The sequence below is a fragment of the Seriola dumerili genome, unplaced genomic scaffold (assembly GCF_002260705.1).
Source record: "Seriola dumerili isolate Sdu_G_001 unplaced genomic scaffold, Sdu_1.0 BDQW01000024.1, whole genome shotgun sequence".
Lineage (NCBI taxonomy): Eukaryota > Metazoa > Chordata > Actinopteri > Carangiformes > Carangidae > Seriola > Seriola dumerili.
In genome coordinates, this window is record NW_019174279.1 from 1,847,456 (window position 1) to 1,872,577 (window position 25,122).

The following is a 25,122-nucleotide window of genomic DNA, read 5'->3' on the forward strand; positions in this document are numbered from 1 at the left end:
GGTCCAAAAGCACAGTGGAAGCCTCATGTTTCCCTCACTGACCCGTTTCATCCCACCATGTGGTTCAAACCCGAGAGGGATCCAATTCTAAATAACTGAAGAAAAAAAGACAAACATTTATTTTAAATATTAATATAAAACTAAAAAAATAAGATGTTTATGTGTTGAAATGTACCAAATTCACAAAACTGATGGGAGAAAGGATGACAGAGATGTCTAGGTTAGTGCAGGAAAAAGGTTCCTGTAATGCTTAGAGACAGTTTTTATTATGAAACGGCAGCAAGTGTGGGGTTAGGTTTTGTTTTATAGGGTACAGCTAATAAACCTTTTTTTTTTTTTTTCTAAAAATTGGGAATTTTCTCTGCAAAATTGTTGTGCAAACAAAAAAAAAAATTGGTCTAACGCATTTCACATTAAAATGATTTTTGGCCTTGGGCAATTTGTATCTTCCAGTACTGCTGAATTCACAAAAATTGCATCATGCAGTATAATACTAAAATGAGAGCAGACTACAGGTCATTAAAGGGCCAAATAACTAATATCATTTAAAAAAAAAAAGTCTTTCTGTAAGTGTTGAATTGAACTAGTGTTTCAAGTTATACATAAAAATCATCTCTGTGCTTTAAGTAGCTGTCATCCTTTGTCAGTGTAAAGCAATTCTTGAATTCAGCCTCTTCTTAGTGCTTTGTGTCTTTTTGCCACTTCTCAGTTAAAGCACAGTTTCTCTCAGTTTACAATGACCTTTAAGACACTCTGAACGCTGAAGTGAATCCCTAATTTCTCAGTATCAACCATCATAAAACACACGTTATCACCTTTTTCTTTTTTTTTCTTTTTTTTTTTTTTTTGAGCGTGAGGACTCGGGGCATGATCGAATACAAATGTGGAAATATTTTTTTGAAGTGTTGACATTCATAACAAAGGAAGCAAATAAAACCTCCCAGGTGAAGCCAGTTTGGATGAGACGAATGCTCAGCGCAGTGTAAAGCAATGGGCCGCTCCTGTTGCCCTCTGGGTTGTCTCATTGTGCTGCATGGGCGCTCCTGGCACATAGCGATGTTTTGTGTGCACTCGTGTCTTCACCAGGTAGTAGCGGTGGAGAAGGTGGGTGTAGGAGGTGTGGTTTTGATCTCTCTCTGTCTGTGTGTGTTAGTGTGTGAAAAGACAGAGGAGGGAGAGAGAGAGAGAGAAGAGAGAGAGAGAGAGAACAAGAGATAGCAATGGGTTTATCTGAAGCACGGATGCCAGGGGAAATGTTTTGTACTGTGGGAGTTTTCCTCAGGATGTCAAGCACCTGTGTTGGAGCGGTGGGGTGATGTGTGAAAGTGCACTCCACCAGGTTCGACAGCTGGGAAGGTGTGTGATGTTGGACCCCTATGTAGGATTTTGTATGGGGATGTGGGGTGGATATTGGGTGGTTCTGCTATTTCGGGATCACTTGTTTAAATGCCTGACAGTATCACAGCTGAGCTGCTGCACCTGAGTAAGCCACTGGAATCGTATTAATACGGCACACAGTACATATAAAAAGCTGTGTCTGTTGCTTATAATAACATATAAAACCAGTTTGTTCAAATAGAGCAGCACCTTTCCTTCAGGGACCTCTTCTCTCTCTTCTCTCTCTCTCTCTCTCTCTCTCTCTCTTCTCTCCCCTCTTTCGAAAATGTGCCTTGAATCCACCGCAAAATGTGTAATGGGTGACATCGGATTTTTGATGGTGAGTGATGGGCAACAGAAATGGACAAAAAGGAAAGGAATAAGTCTCTCCGGAAAAATATTTAATAATTCCTGTCCTCCTCTTCTCTTCTGTCCTTCCCTCTTCCTGTATCCAACTCCCTCTACCCTCCACTTCCATCTGCCTTTCTTTGGCTCTCCTTTGGTCTTAATCCCCCTACCCCCCACCCCACCCCTCTCTCTCCCCCATCCCCACCTCTACACTCTCCATCCTCATCTCCCCTCTCATCCGTCCCTCACTCCTTTTCCTCTCCAAATCTGTCGCTGTCTCCACCTCCTCCACAGGCACCACTAGTCGACGCTGCTTCTTGGATCACCGTGGTATGGCCTTCTGGGAGCAGCCCAGCTATGCTCGATGCATAACAAATGAATTCAGATACTTGCACAATCAGTAGGTGCAAAGTCAGCTCCTCTCACAGCCTCTGTTTCCAATGCATCATAAATTACATCCCCAGTGCCCCCCCATCCCCCCCTCCCCTCATTCTCATCACAATGTAGCCAAAGATTAAGCACTTTCAATAGAAGAGCAAATTGAAACAGTGATTTTGCCATTTTTGTCTTTGTAATGAATGGTCATAGTCAAGTCCTTAAACAGTTTGAGTTAGTGTTTCTGGCATGTTCTCATCTGTGTTTGTCTTTGTTCATTTACTAGAATCCCAGAAAACAGAAACAGAAACAAATTGCAATTATTCCTGATACTGGGAGAAACACGTTGTACTTTTATAAGCACTGGAAGAACTATTATTGCTCTTTTGCACTTTACTGCCTTTTTAAAGTTCATCTAAAATAATGATAACAATAAATTACTGCTACAAAAAAATTACAATAAATTACAATACTTTCTTTTTTATTCAAAACAAGTATTGCACCATAGAGAAACCAGGTAACACAAGTAATGAAACTCATTGACTGTTAACAATCTTGTGTTTAATAGAATCAGTTCTTTTCAGCTAAAAGAACTGGTGTGAACTCGTGTCTTTCTGATCCCTTTTTCATTGCATGCAAGATGAGACATTTTGATCCCCAAAAAATAGTTTGAGTAGAGTTTATTGCACTATTTTTAAATAAATTTTTGCTTTACTGTGTATGCATCTAGCCTGGATACATAACAGCACTTCCACTAGAATAGGTAATTTTTGTAACCCTCCGTCACTGTTAAAAATAAAATAATTCAGAAGAGCTGAGATAGCACATATAGCGCTGCACCTGTGAACGTGTATTTATGGACATAAACCCTGTGCAATGATGTGAGATGTCATTTCACTGTGCCATTTCTGCCTAAATGTGTGTCTTCTGCTCCAGTTAACTCTTTTATTCATATTGGCTCATTTCAAAATATCTGCGAGGCAGAATACATTTCGGCCCGGCTTAGATATAAGCGTCACAGAAAAGGCCTTAGAGAGCCGAGTCTTTCTTCCTGTTGTTTTTTTTTTTTTTTCACTCCATTTACTCCGAATGTGTAGCTTAGCACGTATCATGCAAACCTGTGGACATCGATGCCCCAAGTACTGTCTTCTCCTGTTTTTGGAGGTTCAGGGGCACCTTGCTAAGGGCCAGAGGATGCTGGCGGGGGATGGGATGTCCCAGGTCACGAAAAACCTGCTGGACCTCACCCAGAGGAGAAACTTCTACGCTGGTGACCTGCTGTCTTCAGTGGAGATCCTTCGCAATGTGACGGAGACCTTCAAGAGGGCCAGCTATGAGCCGTCTTCAGATGATGTGCAAGTAAGTGGACCGTGGTTGTATTTGAACATGTAGTCATGGAAATATGTTCATATCCGAGGCTGTGTGCTTAGAAATGTATCTATTTAGACAGAATAATCAATTGGATAAGGCTAACATTTGATACACGTTACACAAAAAAACATTTTGTACCGTGTCTGAAATAGCACAAAGGCTGACAAACACATCCCGTGGCTCTATTGTATCAAGAGATCTCCTCCACATCCTAAACCATTTCATCTCATCATGCTGGGGTTGACTGCAGTCTTGATCCTCTTTATGTCAATAGGATGATGGAGATTACAGCTAAAGCTCCGCCTCCATTGCCAATAAGATAATTTATGTCCTCAGAGCTGTGTCATTTTCAAAGACACCCGTCTCGTGCGTCTTTGTACAGTCCTACGTGCCTGTTACACACACACACACACACACACACTAAAATAACAACTGTTGTAAATTGTGTGTGTGTGTGTGTGTGTGTGTGTGTGTCTGTTCTTTGGTCTGTGTTTGGCTCATACTAAATGGGAAAGAAGTAATTGGTTCTGTGAGTTAATGAAAAACCTAATTCTCTGTTATAGTTCTTGTGCGAGTTTCTAATCTTGCTTTGTTACTGTATCAAGCTTGTTTTGTTGTTGTTGTTGTTGCTCTGTGTAGAGATATGAGCAATACCGCCAGAACATTAGGAAAGTATCAGCCATTTTCTGTATGGAGGTAGAAATAATTTCTACTTTTAATAATGTGAAAGTTCACTTGGCTTTAAAGTCCCATAAAAGAGTAGAGCATCTGCTGACTAATAAGCTTTTTCAGTATATTGAATATTAAGATTTGCTCATATTCTTATGTGTTATACAGATCTCCTGGTCTGAAGGAGAGGAAATGAAAAAAAAAAAAATGAAATAAAAAGAAAATCACATAATGAAAGGGGAAAAAAAACAACCTAACCTACAGTGATATCCTATCCAGTGATGCAAGACATACATCATTATTAGCGCTGCAGCATCTTTTGAATATGATAGGACTTAAGTGGCTTCTTCTCCATTTTCAGATGTAAGTAATGAAATCAAATAAATGTTCAACTCACTTAATTATGCACTTCCAAAGTGCGGTGGTATTTGGACCACAAAATGTCAGGGATGTTCTTTTCTTTAGTTTGCTGCTCATTCGATGCACATTTATCACATTTATCCACCGGACGTAACTTGCATGGTCCGCTGCTAATATTCCGCAGAAATGAAACCCAAATGTGGCCGGCCATGGATGGACAACCTAGGCCCCATTCAGCCATTTTCCCACAATGGAAAAATCTAAGAGATGAGGAAAGCATCCTGTCGCTGGTTATTATGAGAGCTCTATAGTGTGTGTGGGCAGACAGGAGAGCAGTCAGCCAGCCCACCCCCTCCGTGTGTCTCTGCGCTAATGCAGTGTTAAAGTGGGCACATTACCACCAGAGGGAGCATAAGCATTCAAGTAGAAAACAAGATAGCCTGTGTCAAGAGAGAGAGCCACTCCCTCAGGCACATTGTAGACCAGACGAAATAACAAGGCTAAAGATCAGACAGGGGTCCTATTACTACTGCAGGCATGCACCCCAAGCAGCCCTGCTTTCTGCTGCTGAAGAAGACAATCCACACAGCTGCTCAGCCATTCCCTTTCATCTTTTTTTTTTTTTTTTTCTGATTGGAGCTTGTGCTTCTCTCCTCTAGCATTAGGTGTTTGCTGCAAGCTGCAGGGGTTCAAGGTGTATTTTCGTCAGGGCTGATCCACATATTCCATCTTTTCTCTAATCATTCACCATCATAGGTTCAGTGGGAAATTTCCTGTTGCTATTGGGCCCTGCAGGGAACATCATTATTACTTTTATAGATATCCCACGATCAGAAATGTCAGTATGTTACCCGTAAAAGTCATTCCTGAGTGCATAGTGTTTATCTGTCATGGTTTAAAAAGCATCTTGCTGCAGTGCCTGTAATACTTGTGTGTGGGTGTGTTATGTATTTCCCCTTTCATCATCTCCACAGAACTTCTTTCAAATCATCAGCAACCTCTTGGAGGAGGAAAATAAGGAGAAATGGGAAGATGCACAAAAGGTAGGCATATGGCAGTGCACTTAGTAAATAATTCAGGTTTCTGCATGAATCTTGTGTGCCTCAAAAAAAAAAAAAAAATCATCTTAAAACCTGTTTTGCAGCTGCTCCATTTGAACAGCAGAGCTAAAGGAAAGTCGGCTTGGTGTTGAGATAATGTTATACTTACCCATATCATTGTGAGGGGTCACTTAGCTGGAGTGACATCTGGCCTCATTTGGGAAAGCTAGTTCCTCAGACCTCCACTTGGTGGCAGCAGCACTGCCACAGAGACTGCCCAAGCATCACCACTGCAGGACTCATTTCCTCCTGCACACACATTGCTCCTCGCAGCTGATACAGATCATGGCAACCACTGTGATGAGACCATTACTTAAGTTGAATTTTATAGTACAGACAAACAGTTTAAGCATTTTATTCCTTGTACCACACTGGCTAAGACTTTTGTAACCTGTCTGTCTTTCTCTGACATTGTAAGGCAGCCCCATCATATGGTGAAGCAGTATTATATTAGTATTATACAAACAAAAACAGTCTCAATATTCAACACAAATGTAGGGGTCAAAAGCCTCGACAGCACTGCAGCAGAGTACTGTAGATCAAAATCTGAGCAGAGAACAGAACATTTTCCTGACGCTGTGTTTATCCATGGAGATTGGCTTCTGGCTACTTCCTCTGTTGGACACATCTCTCAGCTTGAGAGGTGGCATCTCCCGTTTTCAAAACTGCCACTGGTGTATGAGACAACCCGAATCCTGAAATCACGCACATCCAGACTCTGACAGAGATACCATCTGTGATGACTGCACGTCTGCAGAGGGCATCTGCTCTGCTGTCACCTTCACTGGCAAATTGACTTAAATTAGGTATCACCTGCGCTGACACTTGACTGAGGGGGTGTCTTAAAATCAGTCAGATCTCTTTTTTGTCACCGTTTCGGCATGCCTGACTTCAAGTAAGATGGTGGGGGGGGGGGGGGTAACGCAGGCAGTTCAAACTCTGCCAGGAGTGCCAGTCCTGGCTGTCTCTACAGGCAGTAATTAGGTGTTTACTCACTGCAGCTTTAGTTTGGCAGGCCCCAAAGGTAGGTTGTCGGTGAGAGGGGCTCACAAATGAGCAGTTTCGTCAGTAAGAATGCGTCAGAGATGGAGACAGACAGATCAGAGAAAATATGGAAATAGGAGAAGTTGTCTCTGTGATTGAACACCCAGAAGAGATATGTGACATGCTTAATTATTTCTGCAGTTATTAATGTGCCTGTCTAAGGAGTTCTGCTTCAGTTCTGGCCCACCACCAAGTGGACACTGGCGAAGCGACGTCGTCTGATTTCAACAGACGATGCTTTGACTTCACAGTTCTCAAATTTTCCCACTTGCTGGCTTTTCTTGCATTAATGAGTGTTCTGAGCTCATGTTTCCACAGCACCCACACACTGCGCGCTGTGGACATTCAAAACACTCAGATGAAACACCTCACTATGAGGTTTTACTGGCTGTGGAATTGGCTCTCTGCAGAGATCACTATATATTCACCTCCTGTCACTGTTACCATGGCAAGGAAAGGAAGAGCTCTGTCTACAGAACCTCCACTGCAGCCATTTCCCTCCGCTGCCTTCACATCTCATGGTTGCCATAGAGACCAGCAGAATGAGCATGACTGCACTGTGCGTCAGACATGCCGGAAGGGGCGATGTGATGTGCTTTTCTCCCCCACTATGGCTTTCACTCTGCTGTGTCAGAGGCTCTCAACTTCAGCATCACTGATCTGCTTCCCTGGCTTAGCGGCACATGTATGGGCATGTGCAAACACACAGAACACAAGGTGTTACCGAAGAGGGAAATACCTGCCCCAGGTATTTGTTGAATAGCAACCCTGAGTGAGGTGTTAATTGCTAAATGCCACTCAAAGGCCTTTCTAATTGCCTGAAATCATCATTGTGCGCTCACACATTTGTTGAAGTCCTGCAATAATATTTGCGTAATATAACACATTTCTGTCACAGACATTTTGAGATGTTGTTACAGCATTGTGCTGTGTACCTGATACTTTGTGAAAGTGGCAAATGTGTTAGAGTCTGGCACATGACATAGCCACACACTCCTACAATCAGTTTCTCACAATCTCTAGTCATAGGACCAAAAACTGGTGGCCCCCCCAAATCAAAGCTTCTTATTAAATTTGACCCATCACCACGAGATTGGCAGCCAGGACAGTGGCCCAGTCTCTTGAAGCTCAGTTATTGGATTAGCGAGCCTTTGATTTATCGACTTGGAGGAAAGAGCTGAGCAGACCAGCAGTGTCACTGGTCGAGCCGTGGAGCTGACCGTGGTGCTGAATTCCTGTCTCTGCATTTTTCTCACTGAGTGCTGAAGTCCATGAAGCGGCACATGAACCCAGGCAATCACCCTTGCCTTGGCAGAGGCTTTCAGAAGAGAAGCCAACCGGTAACAACAGTGTCTGCAAAGCCACTGGTTATAGCTCTGATGCTGATGTCACATTGATGGTTCAATTAGGGTTGCAACTACCTGCCCATTATTTTCTTGATGAACCGATTAATCATTTGATCTACAAAGCGTAAGTAACTAATGAACAGAGCCCATCGCAATTTTCCAGAACTCCAGGTTACATATTCAAATAGCTTTTTGTCCAACCAACAATCTAATATCTAGGCTATGTATTGCACTATGGCCCAAGGCGAATTTACCCTCTGGGACAATAAAGTACTTCTAATTTTCTCTTCCTCCTCCAGGTTTTCTTTATCATTGCTTCAGTATTTATTGAGCTATCACAAGTTTTAATATTTCATTTTGTATTTTATGTACTTTACAACTTTATATGCTTTAGCAGATGTGTGGTTTGAACAACAGTATTCAAACTTTATATCAGTGGTGCTTTTCTTATATGTATTTATGGCCTGCTTTTTAGTTTCCTGTCTTTTCCTGTTTTATGCTCCACACTTCTATCTTTCCAGTAATACACTGCTGCATTTGTGAAATCATGTCATGGCAGCAATGTTGAAATTGAAAGTGTCTTTTTGTGTTTGTTTTTTTTTATCTTGTCCAGATCTATCCGGGAGCAGTGGAGCTCATGCAGGTCATAGAGGAATTCATCCACATCGTTGGATTGGGCATGAAGGATTTTCACAATGCCTATTTGATGACTGGGAACTTGGGTAAGAATCAGCCCACTTTTCATCCCTGACCTGTTTTACCATTTATTTCTGCTTGACATGGACACATAATCCCTGTGCTCTGCTGACTCCTCGTGTCAATTTCCCCACCATCATTAATTTGGGATAAATGGCGCGTGGTAAGGGTGGGGGAGTAAAATTACTGCAAATCAATAATGTTAATTAAAACTGAGCTTGTGGTCTTAATGTGCTAAATTCCTATGAAAACACTTAAAACCCAATCCAATATCAAGAGCGTGCAGCGCAGGAACCCCTGCAAGAGGAGAGCTCTACTTATCTAGAACTAAGAAAAAATACACACAAGATATTTTTGGATATTCTAGTGATTAAAGCTAAATGAAACTTTACAGATATGTTTTAAAGTAATTTATAAGCCATGCATTCATTAGACATTTCATATTAATGCATAGTTTTAAAATTGTGGCATGTTTGAAGGTGAAGTGTCTGATGTTGCACTGTACTGCAGTCCTTTCAGAAAGACTTGATTAACAGAGCATCCCCTCATGCATGTAGTGTAGAAGTGCAGCAGCATAAAAAAAAAGATGTTTGTCAGTTTCTTGTGAGATTAGCAGTTATGGAAAAAAATATTGTCAGAGTGTCTGATAAAGGGCTATACAATTGGAAGTGAAATTACAAGTTATTCTTTGCAGCTGTAATGAGCTTTTTTTCTGCGCCACTGATTGTGGTCCAGATTATAACTCCCCGTCTTTGAAAAAAAAGACTCTAGATATGAGCAATATTTCTCTTCCTTAATGTTCTCATGGGTTCTTTTAGCTTCTGTCGCACAGTCTCTTGGATGATCTGAGGTCTCTGTGGCATTTAATTTCTTACTCAGCCATAAATGGTGTCTTACTGGAATGGAATAATAGAACTGCGGTCTTGATTTATTCATGCAAGTGAATGTGAGCATGTAAAGCTGTGCTGGTAGGCAATCCCTCCGATGGTGTGAGGTTTCTTCCTTGTATTCTTTACAATAGCTAACATTTGACCCACTTCTAGCAAACACTCACACTCAGTGGCTCTTTATGGTATATGATTTCCATAATGATGAATACTGTAGGTAGCCCCCGGAATAGCATACCAAACATGGTACAATGAATGCAGCCATCAAAATGCAATTATGAAACACCGTGAGAGGCAAATTAAGTAATGGACACTTGGAAATAAGACTCGAATGCATTTCATAATGCCAAGCATTAATGACTTCTTTCACACATGTTAGAATATTTCTGTGCCCTTCCTCTATTTTATACATCTTTCAATTTGGCTTAATGGTAGTCATCCAGTCTCGCTGGCTCTGCCTCTTCTTAATGCTCAAAAAAGCATTAATACATGACCCCTGTTTTATAGACAATATGCAGTCTATGCTGTGAAACAGAATCTAAGTTGAGAATGAAGTGTTTTATCTTGATTCCTTGAACAGCGGTGTATTTTGACTTTTATTTAATAAGTCAGCCATGTGACTGTCTGGCCTCCGCTCAAATCTGTGGAATCACGGATTAAGACCGTGTCCATCCATCAGACATGATTTGACAGAAATTCCTTTGGTAGACATGGAGCAATGATGCAACTCAGCAGTGTGTGCCAGTCTTAAAGAAAGCTTTCCTGCCAAGACCTATTTACTGCTGACTATTCTCTTAGCATTCCATAATTTTTCACATTTTAGAATATTTTTGTATATTTATGCATTTGTATATATTTCTGTTGATTTCATTTTCATATGATAATTGAGTTAAAGAAACTTGACATAAGCAGTAGTGAACATGTCTTTATGCTTATCTTCATCAGAATAATGACATATTGTTGTGTGTGGTGCTGCATTTAATGAGGCATCTATTTGAAAATTGGAAAGTCTTCCCATCACTGTATAACAAGAACTGTATATTTTTTACACAAATACATGAAGACATAATGTAAATTGTGATAAATACTGTACTGGAATAATAGAAAACACTGGCTGCTTGTAACATGGGTGAATATACAAAAACCTAAAATACTGTGGTATTATGTTTGGCAATATAATAGACAGAGAATCACTGGATGGATGGACACAAAATTTATTTCACACACCCACATCTTGTCACAAATGATTCTGAATGCCCTGATGACGGAACTCATTTTTTAGGACATCTTTTAGTCTAACTGTGGCAAAACCTGCAGGCCCCAGAATGCATTAAAAACTCACAGGCGTATTTAATTTTGATACTATAATCAAATTTCCGACTTGCAGTAAGTATAGATGTCATACACTCATGTTTACCTTTGTGTTATGCTCCACCCTTGGGTGGCCCTAAGGGGCGCTCAACACTCCCCCAGTGACCCAAACAAGACTCACAAGGCACCTCTAAAACAACAAAGTCCATAGAGTTTATTTAACATAAATATGCAGAATGACTAGGATATTAAATTAAGACTACCAAAGACACAACACACAACAGAACACAAGAACAAAAACCCCAGGCTGAGAGGCAGCAAGACCAGCAGTCCTCATGCTAGAAGCCTGTGGTCCCTCTGATGCTGGCAGAGCTTTTAAACCCTTCCTTCCCAAGCCAGGTGCATCTCATAGAGTAATAATCAGGAACAGCCTGGGCAGAGCTACAAGGGAGACAGGAGACATGCTGCCATAACACTTTGTAAGTGTAGGCTAATGAAGCAAAAATATTTTAGCCACACTTCTAGACAGAGGAGTTGTTCATTTGTTAAGTTTCATTAGTCATCATTTTGTGAAAGAAAGAAGCTTCCAGTTGTCTCTTTCCCTCTTATAGCTCTCCATAGCTATATAGCCTGACTGAAATCACTTCCTGATTGCTCCATGCACCTTGTTAATTAGTGATCATCAGCATTACTAATAAAGCTAATTCAAAATTCACAAAATTAACAAATCACTTAAGTTTAAAGTTGGACGTTTTAGCTCTTTTTAGACCTCTAGTACATAGCATTGGGATGCAGCACCCTGTACATTCTCACCCCATTAACAGGGCTAATGTGTTTTGAGAGGAACTTTTTATTATTTTCTTTTCTTTAGTGGCTCACAGAAATGAGACTGAGCATGAATTTTCAACATAATTTTAGGCCATCAAAGTATTGCTTTAAGGTTTATACATAAAGTAATAGAGGGAAATAAAGCCCACATTATTTTCCATCACATTTTAAAGGAACTTGTATGAACCTCTGAGTAAGTAATGCTGGAAATACAACATCATTATCATTTTGGTGATGCAGGACTGAGCCAGGCACATTTCTCAAGCAGCTTTTGTGGAAAATCTTAGCACAGAAGCTGAGGGGCCGTTTGGCTTTGGAGCAGTTATTAGAAGATGTAGCAGTAATGAGCTGCCTTTGGCTAGAATCAAGCAAAAGCTCACTGGATACTGGTGGAAAAAATATTAAAGGTCTTGTAGGGAGAATTATTTTTAGTGTACGAAATGACTACATGCTTACCTGTGTGTGGTAAATGTCAGAAGAAATCACTGCTGTTCATGTTTTGTTCAATTTAGCTCGAAGAAATAGTAAAATGTGAAAAATAAGTAGAATGAAGTGAAATCTTTTTAATACACACTCAATATACAAACCTCTGTTTTGATAATACGTGACTAACACATGGGATAGAGAGTTTTCAGGATAATTATTTTACCCCTGGACACAGCACAAGCTTTGGTCGCCAGCCACACAGTAATTTCAGCTCTCGCCACAGAGCCCTGTGCTGTGGCTCTTTTGATTAAAGGAATGGAAAGTTTTGTGGATCCATCGGTGGAATCCAAGTGGGGAGCATCTGGCTGAGTAAGATATTGCGGCATCATTTCGTCACTAATTTATGGCAGCCTCCTGACACTTAGATAAATACTGGCTGTCACCAGTGCATCGTCCTCTGTCCTCCTACTTTTAGTCAAATAACCTTGATTGCAAAAGGCTCTCCACTCCAGCAACTCACTCTCTCTCCTTGCAGGCAAACACTTGGAGGACAAAGTGAAGCTTGGGACATGTTAGAAATTAAATTAAACACCACTTTGAAGGTGGAATACATCATGCACTTTTGACACTTTTGTTCTGGCTGTCTATTGTGAGCCTGCACTTCATGGTCGAGAGAATGCTTTGACGTTAATAGTGATTAATTGCAATCACACACACATAAGACGGCTGCAAATGCTCATTGATCTATGTTTTGTGCAAAATGTTTATGTTTTCTGACTTCGGCAGTTAACTTAATGCTGAGCCTCTCATGAACACATTCAAATGTAATAAGCATCACTATAATTCCCTCTTATGAAAATGAGCCGTACCGAATTTTCTCAGTGCACTGATTCGGGGTTCAGAAGTATCACAATGCTAAACGATCGCTTTATTTTTGCTGTCTGGCTCCATCAGGCAAGTGTAAAGCCCCATTTACCTGCAGAATTACCCAGAACCCTGAAAGACAGCCTTCCTAGCACCCTGTTGTGTTTCACAGCGTGCCTTGTGACTAAAGCTATCAACACAAACACACATAAACACATGAACACACACACACACACACACACACATACACACACACACACACACACACACACGCGCACACACACACCACACACACACACACACACACACACACACACACACACACACACACACACACACACACACACACACTTACCACTGCTGCTCCTAGCATCTGGTGCTGTGAACAGGCCTCTTTGCAAATGGCGGGTCTCGTGGTGCTCTGTGATTTCAAGCCCGCTGCTTGATCATCCCAAACACAGAAGACACACCTTCACTGTCACAGATTTCACTCAAACATGGAGCCTTTCCAGGATTCAAATTGTATTACTGGCAGAGCACAAGGAACAATGGAGCTTTTGCATCAATGGTAGGATTAGCCTCAGATTCCCCTCGCTGAAGCACCACCTGACTGGGACTGGATGTGATACCAGGTAGAGAACAGTGCAGCTTTATCCTCCCCTTGTAATGCTGAGGCCTTTTCAGCTGATCCTGGGTATTTTCCTTGTCATTGCCTTAGTGTATGGACTGGCCTTTTATGGCACCTCAGCAGGGAGGTGAGAAAGGGAAAGAGTGATTAAGGAGATTACCTGTATACCAGCTGTCATGTGCCAGTGGTAGCTCTGATGGTCCACATTGTGGTAAATGTGTACCAGCTTATTCTGGTTTCTTTGACTTATGAATTATCTCTGTATTCACATACACAATTCAGTTTAAGAAGTAAAAATAGGGATTTCTGTGTTTCTCTGCTTATCAAAATTGAAAATATAAATGCATACATACATTGGTAACTAGATGTTATTATTGTGTGGTGTTAGCCATAGTATTTAAAGATCTGCCTCTCAATTTGGCAGTGATGGCAGGCTCCGGTCCTGTGTTTTGAATTTAGGTCATAGGACTATGCTTTTATTTATATTTGGATTGTGCCTTAAAAGGGTAAAGCAGACTCGACCTCTGTAGAGATTTCGCAGGTAACAAAAAAAATGCTGTCAGAAGAACTTTATAGCATAAACAGAGTGTACAGCAGAGTGAAACTTTCCAACTGCTTCACACCTGAACATTTTAGAAACACAGATGCATACAGTGAGTTTGATTTCTATTAGTAAAGATAGACTCACATGGTATCATTTATCATGATAAACTTGAGTCTTATACATTTCCTGTAAGCAGTTCTTCCCAAAAATACAGCAGGTTAGAGGAGCTATTTGTAAGTTTTGCTATCGCTATATAGCCAACATTAGCATTATTAGCTATTCACTTACTGGTCTAGAAGAAATGTTGAGTTCAGCATCAAACTTCATTCCTTTACTCACCAAGAGTTGTCTCCAGCAGTGGAAAGCAACACCAATGTTAGCTCTTGTCTCTATCGCGTCTTTTCTTCAACTTAAGTTAGCATGCTAACCAGCTAGCCCTGGCCTGTCTCATCACTTTATCATAGCGACTTACTGCAGCATCCAATCTACCCTGAAGATGTAGCATGGCTTAGAGGGCGTATTATAACCTCTTGTATTATTAAAGACAACCATGACTCTTTCCAACCAAGGATCATCACCACCCGCTCACAGCAAGAAACCATGTTTGGTAGAAAAGAAAAGTTACAAATACATGCTTTTTTTTATTTTAAAGAAATAATTTGGAAAATACATTCATTCCTATTTTTTGCTGAGAGTGAGATGAGATTTCACTCTCATATCTGACTGGTAAATGTGAAGCTAGAGCCAGCAGCTGGTTAGCTTAGCTTAGCATAAAAATGGAAAAGGGAAAAAACAACTAACCTTGCCTTGTCCAAAGTCACTGCTCCCATCCAAGAAGTAGTCCGCCACATAACCTTCATCAAAATCACCACTTGTTACTTTTATACTTCAGGTTTTAAAAGAATTAAACAAACAACATAAAATGTGTTAGTGAAATAGCCAGGCTAGCTGTTTCTCTCGGTTTCCACGGTATTAAGCATATTTCCCAAAATGATTTAGCAGTTGAAATCAAACTTGTCTTGTTTGTCTTCTCTGAAAATCTTGAACAAATGACATAAATCAGTCTAAAATTATGGTAATACACAGTATTTATGCAGTAAACATAAAAACTTTGCATAACACATAGATACAGAGCTGCAAAAGAAAGACATACATTCATCTGTGTGTATTAAATATTTTGATTCATAATTCACATGTGGGCAGTGCGGCCTGAGTTTGAAAACTGATCATTTGAAAGAGATTTTTTTCATTACATGTGTGACTCATGACTTTTTGCTAAATGTGTCTATGCTGATTCTCCATGAGACCATCTACTAACTTATAAATACTCCAAAGTGTATTGATCATCTGTAATTCTTTTAATGGTCTGTTTGTTTGAATTCTGCAGTGGCCAGCATCCAGAGACTTCCAGCAGTGTCTGTGATGACTGACATCAACTTCCCCATGAAGGGTCGTAAAGGCATGGTTGACTGGGCCAGGAACTCTGAAGATAAAGTGGTCATCCCAAAGGGCCTCTTTGTTTCCCAGTCAGCAGGTATGTGACTGAATATATTTCACAGAGCCATCCTGCTTCTAGTCAGACACATCTTTCCTCAGTGCTCTGAGCCACATGAACAGTCTTTATGTACAAACCTTATGTGTCGTTGAATATATTGTAAAGTTCATTTCTGTTTAAAACTAGCAGTAACGTTTTCAGCATCTGCAGAGGAAACTGTAGTAGAAATATGAGATGAATGCATAGTGAATACATTATGTATTGGCCACTGCTGAGGAATGGAAAATAAATATCTTGGCATCTCAGCAAAAGCTGAATGATTTGAGTAGAATTGCTTTGAAAACTTACAATAAGACTTTCACGCAGACACATCAGTCTTGTGCAGAAGGTATTTTTTTAATGTTTAATGCTACACCCCCCCCTAGTTTTGGAAAAGTGAAGTAGTGCTACAAGCCTTTGAACAAAGCCACTTTGCTTGCCTGTTCTTGTTCAGTCACTGAGTTTTCCATCCACTCAGCATCCCATCACACAGCGCCAGTTGCCACTGTATATCGCAATCCGGAGCCAGACAATTTGGTTAATTGGTGTAATCAGTCTTATCTGGAATATATCAAAGATAACAAAACAAGGGATTGATTTGGAATCTGTGCCATGCTCCTAATCCCAGCCACCCTAATTTGGACACTGATTCTGTAGGAGACTTTATCACTTCTCTCTCTGGAGTCAACAAAGTTTGCTGCAAAAAGTTGCAGAAAGTACTCTTTGTCAAAAAAAAATCTATATTTGTTCAAGTGTTATTGGCAGATACTGTATTGGCACTACAGACTAGCAGGTTTACTTAAGCCAAGTGTTACTCTCAATTACAACTGCCATGAATTATGACTACTTGCCATGTTATTGGAAGGCAACATTTTACACTATTTAATATATACAGTGAGGACACTTTGAATATTTACTTTTTAACATAAAATCTGGCAACAATAACCATTTGTATGATATTATAAAAAGTATCAGTATATAGGCGTGACAATAGTGTTAATTAATGCTTCATTTTCTCCTTTAGATATGGAAGGATCGCCAGTCTTCATTTTGGGAACGGTTCTTTACAAGACTCTTGGACTCATGCTGCCTTCACCAAAGTAAGCGCAGCATATTTCCTTGTCTGTATTTTCTGGTCTGCTGGCAAGAAGAAATATGAGACAGATTTAATCCTTTGGAAGCAGCAGAGGTGTCCATTTTTATTCAAAGTAGTAGATCAAGTCTTAAAAGCAAACCGTGCCTGACTCCTGTGTCCCTGAAACGTTCCACTGTAGAGGCATGAAATTAAAAGTTTCACACAGAAAGAAAGAGAAACTCTAATTGCTGTGCTGCTATTGTTGTATTTTCTACTTTAAGGTAAAGTTAACTTACTTTCAATTTATAATTCTTCTCATTGTGTTCTTACTGCCAACAAAGATCTGCTCTTTTCAGTGCATATACAGTGTAAATCTCAAATGACTGGTTTGCATTAAATCTAGTTTGGTAAAAGAAATATGTTTACTGTAGCCTGGAATATGTAGTTAATTAAGGGTGACATTAGTGCCGAGAAAAAGCAGTGGGATGTTCCAAACAAACACCTGTGAGACCCCAATCAACAAGTCCCTGGCACAAACGTCCCAAGGACAGAGCGGTCATCCCAGGACCGGCCAGGCCAGCTGTCATAGATGGAGCAGCAGCCCTCTGTGTACCTGTGGATCTCACTCTCTCTAGAATAACAGGAGGACAAACTGAGCTTCTATTTGCCAAATTTTAAGCTTGTGAAGCTTCAAATAAGAAAATAAATTTCTTGCCAGTAAATGTCAGGAGTTGCTCAGCGCACTCAGAGTGGGGAACTAAAGAACTTCTCCATTTACTCCATTGATTTCAATTTTAGAATATGTTCAGAAAACTGACTTGGATCATATGAAAGAGTCAGACAAAAATGTTCTCAGCTCAAGTGGTGCCTGTAGGACAGAAGGCTACTGCAGTCTCACCTCTGCTTTCTTTGTGTAGTTGACAGTTTTCTTCCTTGTGGGAAGTGCTCATGGATTTCAGCTTCTAATAAAAAGAATATTCTGTCAACCATACAATAGCAGGAGATGGTTTCTGAAGCAGGACTCTCCTGCCAGATTTTTAAAAGCGTAGTATACAAAGAAACATCTCGTTCAGTTCAGGCGAGCCTTTGATTTGTAGTCTCTGATTCCTGGTCTGCTTGGATGTTTTGAACACCTGGCAAACATCCTGTATAGCTGCTTTGACGTCTAATGGGCAGCTTTTTAAGTCCTCCTGTTATTGAACATGTGATGTTAGGGTTAGCATTCAGCACAAGCTGCATAAGAGAAAACACCTCAGACTAATACTCAGCTATTTAAAAAAATTAATTTGAAGAACTTGCACCATAAATTTTAGATAACTAGATTAGCCAGCGGAGAGGAACTTTAAATTCAAAATATGTGCACAAAATCTTCTCAGAAACCCCAAATCAGGTTTTAATACCAGCGTTCCTTATAGATCCCACATAAGTCTCACTGACAGCACTGAAATCTAATCCTTTTAAGTGTCTCAATCTAAGTGTTAATGCTTCTTTACAGAGCATAAAAAGAGTCCTCAGGTGTTTGAAGTGAAATCAGGGTTAAGGCTTTGAACACTGGAAATATTGTACGATATTCATCTTTAATATCCATAACCTGAATGTAACATTCATAGGGATGCTAACACAGCTAAGCTTGTATATGAAACAGGAGACTCTGCTTTACCACATTGTCTTGGAGTGAAATAGGTTGTTCAGTGTTTGAAGTGTGTGTCAGAAACATCCAAGAAATTAGATTTTGTTTTCTAGTGTTTTATTTTGGCTTCTCTGTTTGACTCAGGAACCACACAGTTGTGAACTCCAAGGTCATTGCTGTGACTGTGAGACCTGAGCCCAAGGCAACGGAGTCCCACCTGGAGATTGAATTGGCTCACCTGGCAAACGTAAGCACCACAGTCATTCTTTCATTTCTGATCATTAGTAACTGACATCTTCATATAGATCAGCAGATAAAAATCCTGTTTTTACATATGAATAATGCTTTTCATGTTAGTTTCGGTATGAAAGATGAAAGGTTGCCCTCTCAACGCCGCAGTTCTTTATCTGTTGACTGAATGTTCTGTGACAATGACCACCGCACATATTATCTCCCATTAGCCAGCACACAATGGCGGTTAATTGGCTCGATAATTAATTTGCAAGCACCCGGGTATCAGGAGAGTGCACTGCAGTCAGATAATTACAAGGACAATCCCTTTTATGATCCAGGCTTTTTTATTCATCTTGGATATAAAGTGCATGTAAGTCTGAACGGGTCAGCAAACGTGTGTGTGTGTGTGTGTGTGTCGGTGTGTGTGTCGGTGTGTGAGATAGTGTAATACACATCCAATTTATGGTTTCTGTGTTATGAATGAAACAAATATGCAGTTGGTTCATAATGATGGTGATGATAATGATGATCAATTGTCGTCATAATTTACCTGGTAAACATTTTGTCCTTGTTCTGCCTTCCAGGGAACGATGCACCCTTACTGTGCACTGTGGGACAGCACCATAATGTAAGTGGGCATGCACTTTCAATTTAGTAACTTTTGTTTTTCAGTTACTCTATTAAACATAAAGGTAATAATATTGTTTTCAATATTACCCAGTCGTTGCTTTACTTCTTTGTTACACCTCTGAAATTGGGTTTGTGTGCGTCTTCCCTTTATCTTGAAAAATCACAATAACACATTTCTCTTGCGCACCTCTTTGCAAAGAAGCTGGATAATAGCACAGCAAACAAGCAAGAGAACTGGGCAAACTCAACCAACAGGGCTCGTAGTATTACTTCACTTAAACCCTTATCATTTGGTGGACAAAATAATAGGAATACCCTGTGAGATGAGACCCAGTTATAAATGTAGCATACTGTATGATGACTGGCAATACTGACTGACACATGTTAATTTAAGCCAGTGGTAATTCAGTTTGATGGAGTTTTACAGTCTTCTGTGTCTTTGACTTCACCATATGCTGTCATGGTTTCGTCAAGACTTTTAACTGAATGTGAGTCACTCATGAGTCATACGTTCACTCTTATATCACAGTTATAGACGTTCATACAGGTGAGCTGCACTATACAGGAACACAAATTAAACGGATGCGATGGCTTCGGAGGACCTATTTCTCCTCTGAATGTTGATAAGGAAACTTCCAGAGATACAAACAGGTCACACAGTCTCTGCCTGAAGTGCTTGAGCAGTCCAGCAGCCATAAATACCGCAGAATTATGTAACATAGCAAAAACTGTAAACCTTAAATATGATCATGGAGGTAAATAAAAACCATAGACAACAGCGACAACAACATTTAAACCTCAAGAAAAGTTCTTGTATTGTCTCACATGACGCCGTATCGTAACACGTTCTCATTATTCTGTCCACACCCGACACATTTACACACCTCATTAATGCTTTCCTGAAACTTGAGTCGGCTGCCTGATGCATACCCTTTGAAGTTGGGCTTGTTTTGCCAGAGTATGATGTTGTGATGCTTGTCACCTTGTTTGCAGTGGAATGATTTCTGTTCTTGCACAGTTAACATTTGACAGCAATGTTCTTGTTATAGTGCCACTTGTTAAAACCAAAGTTGTCGGAGCATTTTCACCCCGAGAAAGTCAGCGTTTCTTGCTGTGTTGCAATGAGGCCTGTTCACTGCTTCAGCTGGGAGGCGACTATTTACTAATTATATTGAAAAATGAATAATAGCTAATAGCTGTGAATTATTTATTAATTATAAGCCTTAAAAATTTGATTATAGCAAACCCTATTTGTATTACTATTTATAGGCAGCGGTTTTTGAGCAATAGCTGTTCAGTGTAATGCAATTCTGTAATTGTCTCTCTAAATATAATAGTTTTAATTGTCACTAGAAGGGATTCAAATTGCATACCCATGCACAGGATTCACAGCAAACGATACATGTGTGCATTGGAGGTGGTACAAACGACAAGTGCAGGTACCTGCATGTCACGTGCTATAATGTGCAAGAACACATGTGGTTGTCAGACAACAATGTGCTGAACCCTCTCCTGCTTTGTTTGGGTTTGAGTAAACAGACACAGGAGTTGCTCTCCTTCTGTTGCGTTTCTGACAAAGTACAGTAGCTGCTCAAGGCGTGTTTGCTTCCCCCAGTGGTCGATATGTGTGTTTTTTTTAACCCAACTCAAGGCTGTGTTATTAAAAGCTACTCGCTGTTACCACTAGCAACTGGAACTGAAATCATAATCTTTACAACTTCAAAATCAATCTGGTGTTCAAATGGGTAGATTGGAGAGGTAACTGGATTGATAAATCTATTTTTCTCTAAAACAGGAATAACACTACATAACACATTATTGTGTAGCTTTTTACAGCACAATCCTAACCTTAGAAACAAATTATTTTTAAGTTATAGTTCGTGTGCACTTATTGATGGATTTCATGTGAAGCTGGATGAGCAGAGGATACTGGAAATATTTTAGATTTCAGTTTTGCTTTACTTGTGGGAAACCTAACAGCAGCTGTGGATGAACCAGCTTAGGCAACAGCTAGCTTTGAACTAGCATGTGAATTGTGCATGGTCTGTCCTCTATCATGGTATTTGAGGGCAACTGGTCTATTTTTGAACAGCAAAGGTACAACTGGGACAACTCCGCTCCATTCTCTTTCTCTGACTTTCACATACCAAGTGTTTTAATATCAGCATTTTTCCTGCTTTTCACTCAGTCATTTTAATCAGAGCACCACTGAACGACTCCATGGTATGATTATCTTGTTCATTTCAAACAGTTGGCTCGTCCTATTACGGAGTAGCAGCCACTCTCCGGACTCATTGAGGGGGTAATAAACCATCTGTCAGCCATGTTGGCTCAAACCAAATGAGAGTGCTCACTGTAACAATTAGCAGAATGAAAATGTTGTTCACAAGTGGAGAGCTGTGTCCTTTGTGTTTGCCGTCGCACTGACTCGTCGTGGTCCAGACACAGAACATGAGAACACTGAGCCGAACACTGGAGGCGACTACAGTGAAGCTGTGCGGCTGAGACAGCTGCCACACCTGAGCCTCGGCTGCTTTACTTTCACCGCAGGGGTGGCATAAATATTCTTATGTGACAACACGAGGACGAGAACATACTGTTCGTCATCATAGAATCCACACATACATACATACATACATACATACATATGAACTGTGATTTTCTGTGCATGCCCCATATTTTGCAGAGAAAGTGAATGGGAGAATTTTTAACAAGTTACTTTTAAATTAAAATTAAACTATTTCTAGTTTTGCAGTTAACAAAATATTGTTCTTGTTTAGCAGAGGGGAGGCTTGGATCTATTAGAGACACTACAGGAGTTTCTCATGTTTTTTATATTTGATATTTTCAAATAAATGAGGGCACTGATTTAATGAGAATAATTTGATATATTAAAATTCATCTATATAATGTGAAAATTAGCCAGCAAAACAATTCAGAAAAACAATGAAAGGGCAGTTCTTTCTCCCAGTATTGAGTAGTTTGTATATATTGAGTTAAAAATAATAATAATGATAAAAATATAAATATTTTTTTGTTGAGACTATAAGAACCATGATTGCATACAGCATTGTCATACTCAGTTACTTTCCATCACTGCAAATGATCAATCTGAGTAAATCTACTCGAGCATTACACTTGCTTAAATGGTGCTAATTTTTTTATTGCAGTGAAAATGATCCAATATTATACATAATCATATAGAGAATGTCCCCTTGCAGAGTTTTATAAGTATGTTTTGTTTTGCATATGTTTAAATAATGTTGCATTTACATATTGTACTTTTAGAAAGTACAATGATGAATGTAGAACTTTCAAATTATGATGTTAGTACTTTTACATAAGCAAAGGATCTGAGTAAACCTTCCACCACTGATAATTTGCAATATTAAGAAGAAGAAAAAAAATATGTTCATCATTTTTAATACTGGAACAGAAATCAGTCTTGACTGCATAATTAGTTCCCAAGCAATCTTCTTATTCTTTGCAAGTAAAATAAGCAAAATTACTCACCTATCAGTGCCACAATTGTCGGTTTAATGACATGCGCATCCTGGGATTGTCATGTTTTGATGATTGTATACCCCAGAGAACTGTAGAATAGTCTGTGGCACCTGGCTGGCTCAGTGACCACCTTTTAAAGTAGTAAAGAAAATAAATGCAGTAAAGAATAAGACAGAAATATAAATAAACACGCTGATATGCAACTCTTGTGTTGTGGACAATAAAACACTAGGGCGTCCAGAGAGACAAAATTCTTTCCTTTTTTTTTTTTTTTTTTTCATTTACTCTTCTGTCTGCAGCTCCACAGCACCAAATGTAAACAGGTCAGATGCATACACTTTTATTACTCTTCCAAATGTCAATATTTTCATCTTTCAAACAAGCCTGAAATTACCAATATCCCACCACTGTGCCAAGGGAAAACACGAAATGCAACCCATTTTAGATTTATCTTTCCTGTTGTGTTCAAAAATAAAAATTCAGTGTCTGTTTGCACCCGGGTGAACACACTCACACGGCAGCTATTCGGCTATTTACACCGGTATGAAACACCAATGGCTCCCTAAGCGCCTTGTTTTTACAGGAAGTACAGACCTGCGCCAATTGTTGCAATGTGCCATTTAATAATTAAGTGCCATACACCTTATTAAACGCCATCAAGCACAGGATCCCAGGAGGCTGGGGTTTGACTCCCATGTGAAATCAAAAGTTGATACTTATACATATACACACCTACATATTTTCAGACTTAGTTGACTTATTATCTTGTTTTTTAAATTATCATTATTATTATTATTATTAAATTGAGTTTTCAGTGGCAGTGTGATTAGGTTAGCTTGGACCTGGGTGCAGATAACACTGTTGGCTATATGGACACCTGGGTGCAAATGGCATCAATCTAAATATTGCCCTATTTTACGCTTTTTTGAAAATGTAGTATTATTGCAAGTCCAGCATGAGTTGAAATCAGATAAGATATCAGCCTGTCTGAGCTCAGAATTTCTCGTTCTTTAAATGGCTTGGAAAGATTAATTAATCTCATTTTCAGTGCTGTAATCACTTGTATAAATCCTGGCTCTTTAGTTATTCCACACTGCCACTAAACTTGCAGAAAAAGAAAATTACAGAATGACATTACAAGCTAGTTCTTTCCTTTTGGCATTCTCCTGCAATTAGACGCTTTAAAAAAATCCTCTGAATCTTTGTAAAGCAGCGCGTGGAAAGCCATATGAGTGTCTTTCTGACTTTTTAATCACAGATGTTTTAGCATCCCCTCTTCGATAATCCAGCAGAGTCTTGTTGAGGCCAGACATTAAGCTGAAAGGGACAACCTCTACCAGTGAGGAACCTGTAGATCCTGAAACAGCTTGCCACAGCAGGATTAACGGCATCTCAGCCCTTCTTTAAAACATCTTCAAACCCAGGATTTTCACTGACTGCCGCATTCACTGCACCTCATTTTCATTTTTTCAGATTTATTTCCCCATGTTTAATCTTTTTGCTTCCTCTCCAAAGCACTCTGAAGGTAATAAATTATGTTATTACTATGATGCTCCTGTTACATGTAGTTTTCCTTTTACGGTACAGTACAACCAAACAGATCCATATCTTTACGGCCAAACATGCATGATACATTTGCCATAACTACAGTTGGAAACAACGTGCTGAGACTCAGACCACAGGATTGAATGCATCTTCTTTTTAAAGTCGCACAGTTTTCTACTTGAGTGTATTGAACCGGAGACCATGTAGCACTAAGCAGTTTAATGATGTATTTAATTGCAATGTATTAAATAATACAAGTACGCAACATTAAAAAACTCCTCTGAAATGAGTGGACAATGACGACAAACTACTCAAACATCATTTCAGAAGGATTATGTTAATAGAAAACCTGCTGATTAAAACACACACATATAGTTACCTGAGCTGATGAGTAGTGAAATGTATTTCTTCTTTTAATGAAATACCTCAACAAAGTGGTTATATCTCAGATTACTTAGTGCTATACAGTTCATACCCAGGAATACTCTGTTACCAGTGGAATCAAAGCCTGTTAATCATTTACATGCCAAGGTAGGTGAAGCAGATGTTGCAGTTTTAGGTTCTACAAACATCTGGAGATCCTGGATACGAGCCAAACAGGCCACACTAAACACTGCCGACTGAGGCAGCACTGAAGAACCAAGAGAAGCCTCTGCTGCGAGTTGCGGTTCTCTCATCACCTGGGTTCTAGTTGAAGTAGAAACAAGAATCTACCATCAGCACCTGACGCATTAGTGGTTGTCACTTACTTCATGTGGCCTCACAATTGAAGCTGAGATGCAGAACTTCTGCAACC

The 25,122-nt window shown here is 39.8% G+C and overlaps 1 protein-coding gene across 6 annotated transcripts in view; it reads left to right on the top strand.

The window, feature by feature from the left end:
* The window catches only part of adgrb3 (adhesion G protein-coupled receptor B3), a 115,567-nt gene that overhangs the window by 64,367 nt on the left and 26,078 nt on the right, over positions 1 to 25,122 (top strand). For all 6 annotated transcript variants that reach the window (XM_022762872.1, XM_022762890.1, XM_022762907.1 and 3 more), the window contains 7 exons: positions 3,265 to 3,459; positions 5,475 to 5,543; positions 8,604 to 8,712; positions 15,562 to 15,708; positions 16,733 to 16,808; positions 18,558 to 18,660; positions 19,232 to 19,275. In XM_022762872.1, the coding sequence (XP_022618593.1) occupies positions 3,265 to 3,459; positions 5,475 to 5,543; positions 8,604 to 8,712; positions 15,562 to 15,708; positions 16,733 to 16,808; positions 18,558 to 18,660; positions 19,232 to 19,275 (743 nt within the window). The remainder of the gene's footprint in view (positions 1 to 3,264; positions 3,460 to 5,474; positions 5,544 to 8,603; positions 8,713 to 15,561; positions 15,709 to 16,732; positions 16,809 to 18,557; positions 18,661 to 19,231; positions 19,276 to 25,122) is intronic.